The sequence below is a fragment of the Notolepis coatsorum genome, assembly GCF_963971535.1.
Source record: "Notolepis coatsorum genome assembly, chromosome: 12".
Taxonomy (NCBI): domain Eukaryota; kingdom Metazoa; phylum Chordata; class Actinopteri; order Aulopiformes; family Paralepididae; genus Notolepis; species Notolepis coatsorum.
The window spans coordinates 60,501,594-60,518,205 of NC_140176.1; the positions used below are offsets into that span (position 1 = coordinate 60,501,594).

Here is a 16,612-nt window from a genome sequence, read left to right on the forward strand (position 1 = left end):
GTTGGAGTTTTCCTTTAAGCACGGAGAGGCTATCTTCTCCGCATTCGTCCCCATAATTTCACCATGAAGTTAGGCTAGATAGGTCTACGGTGCAGACATACTAGGCAGGGTGGCTAAAAAATTACGTGAATCAAGGTTGTTTCCCAATACTTATGAAAGTTTCGAGAGTTTTTTGCCCATGTGTGGTTTATTTAAGAAAAACAGTGTTTATTACATGACTGAACTGCAATATTTAGCCCTAAATTATCTTTTTACAAGTCTAGTACAAGTCTATTCACAGGACCCACCTAACAGAAACGTCCATTTTTACATGGGTCTCGAATAATTACAAAATCCTCAAGTGTCTTCAAAAAATAAGAAATACAGATTGATGATTGAGAGATAAATAGATAAATATAGGAACCCATAAACAAAACCAAATGAATCAACCAATAAATAGGCAGAACAATAAATAACATTCAAAACAATCTTTGGCCAAAACTTGGGCCACTTCATCATCCCCCGCAGGTTTGACGTTGGTCTTGGTGCCTCGGCCAGTCAGAATAGGCCACAGTACGCTGATAGATACAGTATTATGCTTTTTACTTCAGGGGTTCAGAGCGAAAGGATATTGGATATGCAGTGGCTTGGATATGCGGGTGGTTTGGAATAGCAAATAAGAGAACAATTATATTGAGGCACTTTTAAGGATGTCATTGGAAATGGCAACATTAGCTTTTTTTGTGTTATTTTCCTGGTGAAAATGTATATATATATATATATATATATATATATATATATATATATATATATATATATATATATATATATATATATATATATATATATATATATATATATATATATATATATATATATATATATATATATATATATATATATATATATATATATATATATAAGACATAAAACAACATTCAGTTGAAAGGGAATTGAATGTCCTCTCTTTCTCATTCTGCATTACCGTTTTTAGCCTTTTGTACAATCACAGGGGTGAGCATGGCAAAGTAAAATATGGAATAGAAAGACTGCTGTTCAGCTGAGGGAAGGATATATGGATTGTATATATATAAAAAAAAAAAAGTATAATAACATAACAGAAGAAAAAAAACAAGGAGGGAAATAATAATAAAATTGCTTATAGCCATCCAAAATATTGGTGTTTTTACATACAGGTATCCCCCCCCCCCCCTCCACTCTATGAATAACATCAATGTGTGTTTTCTGTGGCCGTTGTGTCCGACTGAGTCTCTGACTGTTCCCCGAATATCCCCGCCAGGGTCTTAAAGCGCGGCCCCCACTCGCCGAGGTAGTCGTAGTCCTCGTCAAGGTCCACGGGGGCCAGGGAGTCGATGGAGCTGAGCGACTCGGCCACTGAGCCATCCCCCTCGTAGGCGTACGTGGCCAGCGAGTCGTAGGGCGGCGCCGCGGTGTCCACGTCGTGCTCCTTCAGACGCTGGCCGATGAAGTTGCGGATGTCGGCGCTGTCCTGGGAGGCGGTGGGGCGCCGGGGGCCCCTCCTCAGCTCGGGCTTGACGTCCCTGCGGAACAGGTTCTCCTTGACCACCTTGGGGTTGCGGAGGGTCCCCATGTCGAAGGCGTGCGTGTCCTCCTCGCCCCCGCCCTCGTCATCGTAGTGGATGACGTTGTCTCGGATGTCCTCCTTGGACGACATGAGGGTCTCCTTCTTCTTCTGCCTTCTCAGGCCCACGTAGAGGACCACGATAACTGGGGAGAGGAGCAAACAGAGGCGATTACACGTTGGACAGGACGGACTAGCAATGCTGCTCCCTCTGAACTGGGCATAGACCACGTGCTTCCAATGACGGTGTCCCTCCTGAACCTATTGGCAGATAGTGAGCACTGACAGCATGGGTTACTCAAAGACATTGTTGTGGGCATTACAAATACTGTGGGAGGAATCTAATTTATTCATGCAAATGGACCCAAAGTAAGAGTTTTCATTTTGCTGTGGAAAATCTGCATTAGTGCTGAACCCCCTGGGAAGCACTGCATATTGGCATATTTCTGCATAGCACAACAGTAGTATACATAATCTTATAGTGTGTGTGTGTGTGTGTGTGTGTGTGTGTGTGTGTGTGTGTGTGTGTGTGTGTGTGTGTGTGTGTGTGTGTGTGTGTGTGTGTGTGTGTGGAGGGGGCAAAAGATCACCCCCTTCGCCAATTAATCCACCCCCCCCCTCTCTCTCTTTCCTCTCCCCTCCTCATTATCCCCCTCTCTCCCTCTCTCTCTCTCTCTCTCTCTCTCTCTCTCTCTCTCTCTCTCTCTCTCTCTCTCTCTCTCTCTCTCTCTCTCTCTCTCTCTCTCTCTCCCCCTCTCTCAAATACATGTAACAAAATACAATACCCATATGGGTCTTTAATATACAGTAGCATCTAGGAAGGAGAATGATGGGCAAAACAGTGCAGACATTATTCAATTGAAATGAAACAATAAATAAATACATTCAGATGGGAAAAAACAATTGAATGCATTAAAAAATGCACCTTAATTCCATCATTTCTTCCCTTATCTCCCCCCTCTCCTCCTACTCCTTCCCCGGTGATCTGATCTACCTAGAACAGTGTGTCAGCTCCCCCCAGTGGCACCTAAGTGGACTTCACACAAAGGCTATTATTATTGGATATTGTGCTCCCAACAGCTGCTGCTACTGGGCGTGGCCTCTCACCACATTATTTTGGAGAAACAACAATGCAGATGAAGATGATGATGAAGTCCTCCTTCATCATCATCTTCTCAGGACAACCTGGGTCAGCCTGACAAAATCTACCGCTCGGAACCTACTGTGTATTAACCCCCAAAAGATCTGTGGGGGCTTGGGCACCCCTGGTTGACATTACTGTCTTTTGAAAAGCTGTAGTGGGATCAGTTCTAAAGCCAGAGTGAAGATACTGTATCATATGAAACTAGACAACCTTAAGAATCCATTGGTACCAACCTTGGCGGGAAGGCTAAATTCTCGGCGAGGGAAAAACTGGCATGGTCATTTTGAAAGTGGTCCATGGACCTCTCAACTGAAGCTATCTGAATGTAAAAGTCTTCCCTTAATAGACATGCCCACTTGATGCTAATCCCATGCCTATTCTAGAAATATGTGTATTTTAATATTTCTGCATACTAGGGTCTTGGAATTGCATAACTTGTGTATATGACTTGAAGGTTATAATCACAGTCGCATGACACAACCACAAACTTGAGCCCGAGGGCATTCAGAAAATGTATGGCTGTAGGGAGGGTTTCTGAGCAATTTCCAGAACAGAAGTGCTTGCCATCTGCAAATGTCAATGTAAATTTAATTCCTGCTACCAAATCACAGCATGACTTGTTCTATGGTGTTCCACAATGGTGTTCTTGGTGTGGTATTTTAGAGGGTTTTTTAACCATGTTTATCAATTCTCAAATTTAAATTGTGCACCAGATCTGTGTAACAAATGGTAACCCACAAATTTCTGCAACAACCTATGAGACATAATATTCGAATATGGGAATGGCAATCATAGACTCCCACCATAATGCACCTAACCAAAACACAATGTTTATTACAGATTCATGACTAGAAAACTGAGTGCTGAGCTGCATCTTCAGGACCCCAGCTTTTCAGACGACATATACCACTTATACGTAGCATCTACTTCTACGTTGCTACTGTTTTATCGTTTTAAAATTGTCTATATTATGTATGATGATCGAGCCATAAACAGGGAGGCCTGTTGGGATGTTGGATCCTAATATGAAGAACTGTGATTTTATATGTCTGCTCATTTTACCCTTGCTATTATTTGACTTATTTTTACTTTTATCTCTACGCCCCACTATCCGCTGGGTACATACTCTGACCTTTATCATGTTTTGTAACAGATTACAGAAGCTTATTGGAACGTGAGGTTCTGATATGATTTGATTAATATATATATCCCACTTTATGCTTTGCTCTTGCTGCTTGTTTTACACTGCTTTCATGTCTTATTTCTTACTGATGTAAAGCACTTTGAACTGCAATCCCCTGTATGAAAGGTGCTATACAAATAAAGTTATTATCTACTGGTGACCTGCTATCTCCCCCTGAAGATCCCCTGTCCCCTTCTCAAAGAAGACAAACATGGTTGGTCTCTAAGGGTTAAGATAATGCTCTCAATTTCAGTTGTAATTCTTTCCGGCAGTTCCTTTTCTCAGGGACACCGCGACTCGCTGGAGTAACAGTTCAGTTGTCGGCCCTCAGGGGTGCGTCGACTCGGAGCGCCAATAAAACCCTTTCTCGCTGCGTCAACTCGACGCACTAACAATGCTGTTCTGCAGTATCTCCAATTGACAGCACAATAGGCCATGCCATTATGCCTCCATGTTCCTTCAGACCTAAGAGAACCTTTTTAAAGTATAAATCAAAAAAAGAATGCACAGTTGTTAAACTATTCATGAACCTGACGAATAATCAATAACTAAGATGAAGCGTTATTGCGGCACAAGGGCTGCTTGTCGGATCGTACAGTACATCACTGCGTAGACGAGGGGAGAGTGAATACAGCTAATAAAGAGGGGTGTCCGTGGTCACAGATTGAGCCTCTTCTCTGAGTCTTCCGAAGGTCGCGGCTGCACTTGACCTACGCTGTAAAATAGGAACCTTCTTTAACAACCGGCCCTCCCACAGTCACATTATCCTGGAAAACGATGCCATAAATGTATATTTACGTCCTCCCTGTTATGCAGATGAGCCGGGGTCTTTAACGGAGGGGACGCTTTGGAAGGGGTTTTACAACCGTGACCTTGTGGGGAAAGTTAAAGCTGGAGTCTGGGGGAGCAGCCACGGTGTGATGGGATTGGATGTGGTTTATAGAGCCAATCAGGATGAGGTGCCCTCCCGCTAATCTAGCACGCCTCATTGACCGGCTGAATTCACAAGTACCTTAATCAACGGCGGACACTTCGAGAGGGATGCTAGAGCGCCGCGTCTCCAGCGGCGACGGTCGACTCAAGAAGCCTTCGGGGTCAGTTGTACTCCATGAATTAATTATTTACCGTACATTGTGTACACACGGCGAATAATTAGGCTGTGTGAGTCAATGGGAGCCACTCACCTAATAGGATGACGATACACAGGAGGATGGCGATCAGAGCCCCCGTGCTGAGGCCCACCGGCAGGAAGATGGCCTCCGCGCTGCACGTCAGGAGGGAGCCGTCCGATTCGCAGCCGCACACGCGGATGGTCAGCGTGCCCGTGCTGGACTTGGGTGGGTAGCCGTTGTCCTCAATCACCACGGGGAGGACGTAGATTTCCTGCAAGCGCCGCCGGAAGCCACTGCGTCTGGTCACGATCCCCGCGGTGTTGTCTAGGAACAAGCCATCAGAAGACATCATGTTCATACATTTTTACATATAAGGCGTTTAGCAGGCGAATCGGTTAAGTCAAATTTAATTAGAAAGCACATTCAAAAGATGACGAACGTTGATCAATGTGTTTTTTTATGAGTGATTCAAGTGCTAACGATAATGACTACAAACAACAACGATTCAATGTAGACCTAAGACATAAAAGCAAGAAGATCAAGAATAGTAAACAAAAAACATAAATAATACACACACACAGGCAAAAATAGGTTTCAAGAGAAGGATGGGGGAGGTGATTCCACAGTGTAGGGATGCAACTGAGAAGGCCCGATTAGCAGATGCTCTGATCCAGAGCCACGAGTGCAACAATAAAATTTGCTCAGATTCTTGTATCACCAACATATTATCTGCTAGCCATTTTTATATAGTTATGTAGTAACTTAGAGTAATCTCTTACAGATAATTATTTATAACCAAGACAAAATGATCATGTTTGTTGACATGGACAAATTAATTGGTGAAATTGAGATTAGTCGGCGTCCTGAATGTCTGCGTGTGTTGGGCATTCGATGTGAGAAATTAATGGCTTTCAGAAACTCCTAATGTCATTAAATTATATTATACAATGGCATGCAAATTTCTTGATTCTGATTGGCTGAAACAGTGAAGTTGCCGGTTGTTATTGAGTATAACACACTCCACGTGATCCCAGAACCCGCCCACAACCGAATTACTTTGTTTCCGAATCACTCTGCCGTTCATTCTTTGACTGAATGAAACCAAGATGGCGAACAATAATCTTTATGAATGGATGTATTGATTCAGTCATAACAACTCATTCAAAATAGATACATTTACCTGGAATATGTTAGTTGTTTACACAATGTTGGATTATGTAATTGGTTTGTCATGACTCATTGTAAAACAAAATACAAATCGCGAGGGGCAGTGGCCACTGGCACTGTCAGCCTACCCAGCATATAATAGAACTCAACTCGTTATTATTGGCGCATAGATTGCAGAAATACGGGAAATGCTTAGAAAAGGAAAGCCGACGGTTGTTATTTCGTATATAATACACTCCACGTGACCCCAGAACCTCAATGTATATAAACCATAATTACCCTACAAAAACAGTACTGTATTTGTAAAACTGGTATGTCATAAATGTATAGATGTACCAGTACTGTCTATCTGTATGTCATGTATGTCATATATGTTATGATGCATTGAAAATGGGGGACCCTGATGTAAACAAGACAAAAGTCTTTCTCTGGTCTGCATCCCCTTAACAATTGTGTGTATTGAGCTGTAATGTATTGTACCCATTCTGCAATCTGGTAATACAATTTTCAATCAATCAATCAATCATTCCAATAACAACCGCTAACTTCACTGTTAGATGGCATGCTTTGAAGCAACCTATGTATAGATGTAGCACTGTCTATCTGTAATAAAATGTTCAGTCAATCAATCATTCCAATAACAATCGCTAACTTCACTGTTAGATGGCGTGCTTTGAAGCAACCTATAGATGTAGCACTGTCTATCTGTAATACAATTTTCAATCAATCAATCAATCATTCCAATAACAACCGCTAACTTCACTGTTAGATGGCATGCTTTGAAGCAACATATGTATAGATGTAGCACTGTCTATCTGTAATACAACTTTCAATCAATCAATCAATCAATCCAATAACAACCGCTAACTTCACTGTTAGATGGCATGCTTTGAAAAACCGCACCTCCCAGCTGCTTCTAGACACGGAGGCAACTTCTTATTTCTTTTTTTTTACCAACTTTTTCTGCAGATGGTTTTGTGAATAAATCTCCATTATGCTTCAATTAATGTGTGTTTATTGTATAGCAATAAGGTTGGATGAATTCAGCAATTGTATAAAAGACATTACACCACTTGTAGTCGTGTGTTATAAGAATTAGAGCATGCCTAGGGGGGTCTAACAACCCTCGGCTGCGCCTCGGGCCTAACAACCACCCCTAGGCATGCTCTAATTCTTATAACACACTCCTGCACGTGATGTAATGCTTAATTGAAACTGTACTTACACTTATTTACATTCACTGGACTAATACCAGTTCAGCCATCGCAAAATAAAACCTTCATGAAAGCTGGGAGAGGCTTTGAGAAGGCCTTTGGGGGGTTTTCAAACACGTCTCAAATTTGTAGGGAACTAGTTGCTGCACATTTGTAGGGGGTTTAAGTGTGTAGGCTGCTTGATTTGATTTGATTTTATTACGGATCCCCATTAGCTGGTGCCATGGCAACCAGCTAGTCTTCCTGGGGTCCACACAAAAAACATACAAAAACAATTGTTGCAAAACAGAATTATTAAAAGCCAGTACTCAACATACAATACACAATGAAACTAACAATTAAGATGGTTAAAATTACATGCAAGCAAAGAAACAGAAAACAAAAAACAAAACAAAACAAAATACAAAATACAGTGTTAAATACAATTTAAGATTGTTTTTAAAATTGAATATTTTTAAGAATTGCTTTTAGAATGCTCATCAATGTTACTAATTATTAAAAGCCAGTACTCAACATACAATACACAATGAAACTAACAATTAAGATGGCTAAAATTACATGCAAGCAAAGAAACAGAGAACATAGTGCTTGGCTTGACTATGTGTATGTGTATCCAGGAGATATGCAGAAAGGCAACTTCCAAAAGTCAGACATAGACAGAATGATGTTTTCAGACTACTGTTAGCCTATCAAACAATAGCAGTACAAAATATACCCACCTTTATACAGAGTAGTTTTGACCAAAATAAATAAATACTGTCCCCAGTGTAGCCCGACATCAATTAGCCTACCGTCTGTACTACAAGCTTCAAGGTTCTACATATCAACATGATGAATCTGTTCAACGCCTGATAACCTTTCCTGTCCGACACGGAATCCTCGCCCCTCTGAATGTGATCAGAGGCGGTGATTTATCAAACACCTGTGCATTATCGAAGTGCTACTCACCTAGCAAAATCACTCTTTTTCAATCTCAATCAATCTCTTTTTTACTGCATAAGTGCAGTAAAAAACACCACAAACTCTCACACACACACACACACACACACACACACACACACACACACACACACACACACACACACACACACACACACACACACACACACACACACACACACACACACACACACACACACACACACACACACACACACACACACACACACACACACACACACACACACACACACACACACACACACACACACACACACACACACACACACACACACACACACACACACACACACACACACACACACACACACACACACACACACACACACACACACACACACACACACACACACACACACACACACACACACACACACTACCCGAGAAGAACCATGCAGACCAGTTAGACTTTTGTCATCTATTCTTTAGGGTGACATAATTCCGTAGAAATATAATATTAACCCTTTCACTACCACAGTCTGTAGTAGCATACAGTACTGTTTCATCAAGACATTTATGACATGCAAGACATACAAATATACAGTACTGTTTACAAGAAAGAGATCATAAAAAATATATATACATTCAAAGGGGAAGAAACTGTACTTTGGAGGGGGTATGGTGGGGGGGGGGGGGGGGGGGGGGGGTGGACATTTACCAGGGGCCAGTTTCTAATTGCAACCACTTGTAGGTGCTCTTTGAGAGCGGTTTTGAAGGAGGGCAGGGATTCACATTATTTTACGGCTGTGGGTAGGGCGTTCCACATTGTTGTGGCATAATTGCAAAACGTGTTTAGTCCCTTGTTTGAGCCGAATATGGGTTGAACATGATTTGTGGAACTCTCTTGTGTTGTGGTCGTGGAATTCACTGACCTTTGGGAAGTATTTCGACATGTACATGGGTATCTTAGTGGTGTAGTGTATCTTGTAGACCATGGCCCTATTCCATACCTGGTTCAACTAAGTCGATCAAAAGTCCCATTATCCAGATTCAATTAACCCGATGTTTGAATCCGGGATGTTCCTGTTCCTCGAAGGTGGATTCAGTCTCGTTCATTTGAACCAGACTTGAGACTCAGGATAATTGCGCGCGGCCGGCCGCCTCAGCTGAAAAGACAGCAGGTGTCGATCGCAGAAATCCTGATCTTCTAACGGCATTGATTGATTGATTGATTGATTTAAAACTTTATTAACAGAATGGGTACAATGCAGTACGGCTCAATAGCCTCGCCGACAAGTTAAATGCATAATCTATAGGCTAATTTTAAGTCCCTCATTACCCCAATCAATCAGATTATATTTCTTTAAACGTGCCTGCTGGCAGTAGGCTTATGGAATGAATAATCAAATGAGATCTTGCTAGCGAAAATAATTAGTTCAACTCTCTCAGAATAAGGATAAAAACAAGCCCAAATAGTATATCTAATTGATACGAATTATATTATGAGGATATCTGTACTGTATGTGCTTAGGTATTATGTACTATATAAATACATGGTTTCCAAAGAGAGGCTTGGAGGGAGGCTTGCAGTTACACTATTAATCAGGTTTTAATCTGTTTCGGACCTAATCCATACATGCATTGAATTGATTACCCTTTGGTTTATACCAGTGACACCTCATGTTCATCATCAGATAACAGTGCTTGAAAAGATAAATGCATTTTCTCAAATTCATTCATCAAAAACGTCAAAGGCTCATTCAATTTATCAAGTCACGTCACGTCATCAAATCCATCAAACAGCGCATCTCCTCATATATTTTAATCCCAGTTACAATATCACAATAACGTGTGACACTGTCACAGTGACAGTGATACAATTAAATACTCCACAGATTCAGATTCCTCATAATTCATATCCACAATCCGCGCATAGACGCTTCAGCTTGAATGAAACGTATATAGAATATTAAACTAATCAGAGCCAAACACCCGATAGGTTTCATTCATTAAAATATCCCTGCGGGATTCACATTTGCAATGATCCGTTTAGTCCGTTATTAAAATAACTGTGTGTGTCGCGAGCACCGTATCCGTATAAATATGACGTGCATTATATAGGACAAAGTAAATTCATAGGCTGAATATGATTTATTATCAGCACTTTAGGTATTATTTTACATTTCAAACGAAGCACAAAAACATAATTCAGAATGGCATAATGGGATCTAGACTGTGAGAAATATTTCAGGAAGCGAGCTGGCATTTATTTGCGGGGGCGTGGCCATGGTTTATCCAGCTAACTGAACTTAACCCTGCCCTCGACCAGGTTCAAACTTTCTGATCTGTTACCATGGCGATTTAGAAAATCCGACGTCGGGGAATGGAAATGTCTGGCTTAAGTCAAGCTATGCTGAAAATTATCCGGCTAACTCAGTTAGCCAGGTACGGGGAACGGGGCCCAGGCCCATTGCAAGTTGCTGTACTCTGTCGTCTACTCTAGTCTAAGCCATCCTAGGTTGTCAAAATGGGCAGGGGTATAAGGTGGGTTTTAGGAGTAAGGTCAAGCAGTAGTCTGACCAGTTTGTTTTGTGATGTTTGTAGTCTTGTTTTAGGGCCTTTGAGGTGCTTTGGTACCATGAGATGCAAGCATAGTCGTACTACACTTAAATGAGTGCTCCTGTTAGAGTCTTCAGGGTATTCTTGTTTACCAGAGAGGAGATCCGGTACAAGAATCCTGTTCGTTGGTAGACTTTTTTGATTACATTGGTTGCCATTTTGTCACAGGAAAGATTTGCCTCTAAGATGGAACCCAGGGCCCTCATTTATCAACGTTGCGTACGCACAGATATGTGCTTAACCCGTGCATACAACCATTTCTAAGCAAAGTGTGGGATTTATCAATTTGAACATGAACTTGACTTTGTGCTTATATTTACGCACAGCTCGGAGCATGCGTAGCTGACGCCCCGTGGTAGAAGATCGTTACTGCAGACGGACGGCATTATGTGCTCCTCAGTTCATGCAGTTTCAACGCGGAAATAAGCTTTCGTGCATTACTCCCGACACTGGCGCATGTTCTGTATGAACCGTAATTCATTATAGTTCATTGTGAAATAGCGACAGTAGTGTAATTATAACGAACTCATGCGTGAACAAGAGGTTGGCTTGCTTGTTTGGCACGGGGGGCAGACGCAGAACACCCACCTCCAAACGCCATTAAATATTGTTTCAAATAAAAAGCGACATACTATTATTTTGTGTCATGTTTCCAAATAAGATTGGCCACAACGAAATGCTTTCTACTTCAATTTGTTGGTTAGAATAGATTACCTCGCTCTGTTGAAACTTCACTGAGCTCCGCGCACAGACATGATAATAATAATGTACACAACAACAATAATAATAATAGCTTCATTTTATATAGCGCCTTTCAAGAGACCCATGCAAGGTCGCTTTACATAGATAGGGGGGGGGGGAATAACAAAGTAATAAACATAGTGGACAGACTATGTAAATATGATGATGGGATTCAAGTTCGCGTTTTTATTGATCACATAGGCAGGCTATACATAGGCTACATGGCACGGTCCATCGTGATATTGTAGATTGATCGAGTAATAGACTGTTATTACTGTACCACCCATTGTGACAACAGCCTTGTGAGCTCCCGCACACAGACATGATGGAATTCAAGTTCATGTTTGTATTGATCACATAGGCAGGCTACACATGGCGTATAGGCTACATCATACATGGCAGTGAGATTCATTGTTCTTGTATATGCTCTCGTATTATTGTTTATATAGGCTACCCAATACTGACATCAAAATAGATTGTATGCCTCTAGAAATCATATGCAGCAGGTAGAAAATTTACGGAAAATCCGTCGCGATTTGGAATAAAATTGAGGAGAACTTTAATCCCTGGGTAATAATCGAACAAAACGGAAAAAGGCAGTCATATTCCAGCACAGTCTTTATTAGTGTTTGCGCTGCCCAGGCAGCAATGGTTAATAGATATCATATCCGACATCACCGTACGTGTACACGTCTGTCAGCCTGTCACGTATTTCTCCATAACACGCTTCCCTCGGCTTAGTCCACTTTTCCACATTTCATGGGGGTGTTCCATTACCGTATATGGTTAATCGGGGTGGTTCTGGTATGCAAATACTTAAAACAGTGCACAAGCTCCAGCTAAGGAGCAAGGTGATATTTATCAAGACAGGTGTGCGTAGGACCTGTGTACGCATGTGTGATAAATCCTGTTTTTTTTTGTGCATGCACACATTCTAAATTCTGTGCTTACGAACGGAAGTAGAATACTTTCTAAGAAAAGTTGATAAATGAGGGCCCAGGTATGTAATTTCATCTTTCCTTGTGACAATATTGTCACCCACTGTAACAGAGAAGCCGTTGAGTTTGTTATTTGATCCAAAGAAAATCAACTCTGTTTTACCCAGGTGTAACGATAGTTTGTTATCAGCGAGCCAGGTGCAGATTCTGCCGAGTTCAGAGCTGAGGGCTTTTTCAACCTGCAACTTGTCCCTGTCAGAGACCAGCAGGGCTGAGTCGTCCGCGAACAGTCACCCTTTGTAGTGTGGTAGTGAAAGTGTTAACCCTTTGTAGTGTGGTAGTGAAAGTGTTAACCATTTGTAGTGCGGTAGTGAACGTGTTAACCCTTTGTAGTGTGGTAGTGGCAGCGTTAACCCTTTGTAGTGTGGTAGTGAAAGGGGTAACCCTTTGTAGTGTGGTAGTGAAAGGGTTAACCTTGTGTAGTGTGGTAGTGAAAGTGTTAACCCTTTGTAGTGTGGTTGTGAAAGGGTTAACCTTCTGTAGTGTGATAGTAAGGGCGCTAACCCTTTGTAGTGTGGTAGTGAAAGTGTTAACCCTTTGTAGTGTGGTAGTGAAAGCGTTAACCCCCTTTTTTTTTATCCACTTTTTCTCCTCCTATTTTTCTTGTATTTTATCCCATCCCAATTTAGTCGTTATGCCAATTCCCCCCTCCCCTTCCTGGTTGTTGCGCGCATTTTCCCCCTACTTGCCGGTCTAGGGAGCCCTGAAGTCTATCACATGCTTCCTCTGATACATAGGAGACAGCCAGCAGCCTCTTTTCACCTGGCAGCGAGGACTCTCATTGGGTGAGTGTAACGCGTGGGAGGGCACACTACCTCACCCAGATCCATTCCTCGCTGTGCAGGCGCCCTGACCGACCTGTAGGAGTCGCTGTTTACAACGACCAGATTACCACCCACCGGCTTCCCTCCCGCTGACACTGCCAATTGTGTCAGTATGATGACCGGCCAAGCCGGAGGCACCGCTGACAGCTGGATTTGATACCAGTGTCTCTGCGGTGGTAGACAGACGCTTAGTCCGCTGCGCTACCCGGCCGCCTAAGCGTTAACCCCTTGTAGTGTAGTAGTGAAAGGGTTAAGCAATGACAAATACTAAAACTAATAATACGCAAAGGGAATACGTTTGGGGAGACAGCCGGAGGTGTGGGGAGGGCTAGTGGAATAAAGATAGGCAAGGGAATGCGTGGGACTGGACCTGCCCCGTCCTGTCTGCTGCAGCGGAAACTGCCTGACCCCTGTCAAGCCGTGTTTGTTCCACTTACGAAACCTGGGACTGTTTGTCCCTGACAGCTGGTCAGGCTTTTCCAGCACACCGCACACGTTATGCACAACATTATTGTTCCTCTCTCTCCCTCTACCTGCTGAAACTGTCGGAGGGGCCTGTGGTGCCAGTGTGGCCTGTATGTCAGATCTCGCCTGTGTGTCTGGAGAGAATGTTTTCCCAGAGAGGCTCCTGGCAGGCGGGAAAGCTGCAAGACTGCGCGTGTCCAAAATGTTAAAACAGGATCACGGTTCAAACGACGGGACTCGTCAAGGTGGGGGAATGCGTTTTGCTTTCCCTCGGCTTCATTCTGCCGTGTCACAGCTTCCATAGCCTCCTTTCTGGGTCGACTTCAAAGGTCCCGCGCCGTGCCTACCGGGGCATTATCATTACTCCCTTATTATGAGTTGCGTTCTTATTATTATGCCTTGTGCGTTTTTAGTTTTTTTTTCTTCACACAGATGCCAACAACTTCTCTCCTTAGCTGCAGAGCGATGAACTTTGCTACCCCCAATACTACTACTGACCAGGCACGTGCATACATAGACCTCAAAGGGTACTTGAGCGCCTGCCGTTTTGCCTCCTAGAGATAAAGTGCCTTTTTTCTCTCTCTCTCTCTCTCTCTCTCTCTCTCTCTCTCTCTCTCTCTCTCTCTCTCTCTCTCTCTCTCTCTTTTTATTATTATATATAAATAAATAAATTCCTGTTTGCACACAGCCTGCTCTGCCAAACAGGTATATTCATTGACTCAAAATATCACGTCGGAAGATTGGTGCCCAGAGTCCCGGGTACAATCCCTCCCTCCCTGGCATACGCATGCATCATAGGCACTGGGCAGTCAGCGTGAGTCAGTGAGTGTGTTGAGTTACTTTGAAGGTATCAGGTATGTGGCCAATTGACCAAACAAAGTATAAATATCCTGTTTTATATAGATTTCTAAGCGCTTTAGGAATTGCTTTGACACTATTTGCAAGTATTGGTAGGGTCTATCTATTCTTGAAGTATTTAGCAGTTCGAAATGTGCCAACTAGCTATTGTTAGCGGTGATACCGTTTGCTAGTAATGTGGGAAATCAGTGGAAAATATGGTCGAGTTATTGTGTCCCATCCACTGAACTTAGCTCTCTCTCTCTCTCTCTCTCTCTCTCTCTCTCTCTCTCTCTCTCTCTCTCTCTCTCTCTCTCTCTCTCTCTCTCTCTCTCTCCTCTCTCTCTCTCTCTCTCTCATATTAAAGAAAATAATGTTCTAATATCATAATTGATCATCCATATCACACATGTCGACTGGGGTTTCTGGTAGGCATACAGGCTAATGAGCTAAACAGTAACTGGATAGTTTTGATTGTAACTTAATAAGCCCCTCCCCCCCAGCGGCACAGCCCCGTCCTGAGCCACCATGAAGTCAGGTGTGCCTCCGGAATACCAACCCAAGGAAGGCAGCAGGACCTGATAGAGTGGTGGGCCGCATACTGAAGGAGTGTGCGGACCAGTTGACGGAGGTCTTCACAGAGATATTTAATCTTTCCTGCTACTATCATATGTCCCAGCATGCTTCAAACATCCACAATTATACCAGTACCCAAGCAGTCAGTTGTCACGTGCCTGAATGATTACAGACCCGTGGCACTCACCCCCTCCCTGCTAAATGTCTAGAGAAACTGGTCAGGAAACACATTACATCCATCATTCCGGCCTCCTTTGACCAATACCAGTTTGCTTACAGCAGAACAGATCAACTGAAGATGCTATAGCGGTATAGCCATTGTGCTTCATACCGCCCTAGAACACCTAGAGAGAAAACACCTACGTAAGAATGCTCTTTGTCGACTATAGCTCTGCCTTCAACACCATACTCCCCCGTAAACTCATCAGTAAACTCCAAACCCTGGGTCTGTGTAATACACTGTGTAACTGGGTGCTGGACTTCCTCCAAACCGCACACAAGCCGTCAGACTGGGCAACTACACCTCGTCCACCCTGTCTCTCAGCACGGCGCCCCGCAGGGTTGCGTACTCAGCCCACTACTGTACACCCTGCTCACACACGACTGTTCCCCCTCCTACCCCTCCAATTACATCATCAAGTTCGCAGACGATACCACAGTTGTGGGTCTCATAACAAACAACAATGAGTCTGCCTACAGGAGGGAGGTGGAGGACCTTATAGTCTGGTGTGATAATAACAACCTGGCGCTCAATATAAGAAAACAAGAGAGATTATAGTGGATTTTAGAAGATCAAGCCTGACCACTCCCCTCTGCTCATCAACAACGAAGTAGTGGAGAGGGTCACTGAGTTCAAGTTCCTGGGTCTCAGTGTGAGTGAGACCCTGTCTTGGAGCACCAACACCGCCTCAGTGATCGGAAAAGCTCAGCAACGCCTATACTACCTAAGGAAGCTGAAGCAGGCTGGCCTGCCACGAAATCTCCTTGTCAACTTTTACCATTGTGCGGTTGAGAGTGTGCTGACCTACGGTGTGTCTGTGTGGTTCTCCAGCTGCACAAAGGCAGAGCAAGAGGCTCTACAGAGGGTGGTGAAGGCGGCGGCAGGATCGTCGGGGACTCCTCTACCAAACATCACCTCCGTCTTCACCTCCCGCTGCCTCCACCGCTCCAAATGTATCATCAAGGACCAGTCGCACCCAGCACATCACCTCTTTCAGCTCCTTCCCTCAGGGAGGAGATACCGGTCAATA

General features: G+C 43.3%; 1 protein-coding gene across 1 annotated transcript in view; it reads right to left on the bottom strand.

Annotated features, from left to right (window-relative positions):
- Positions 1-1,210: 1,210 nt before the first annotated feature.
- LOC311238080 (cadherin-12-like) overlaps positions 1,211-16,612 on the bottom strand; it is a gene marked incomplete at both ends in the record, with an annotated part of 187,865 nt that continues 172,463 nt past the window's right edge. The window contains 2 exons of the mRNA XM_084326050.1: positions 1,211-1,728; positions 5,094-5,345. Coding sequence (XP_084182176.1) covers positions 1,211-1,728; positions 5,094-5,345 — 770 coding nt within the window. The remainder of the gene's footprint in view (positions 1,729-5,093; positions 5,346-16,612) is intronic.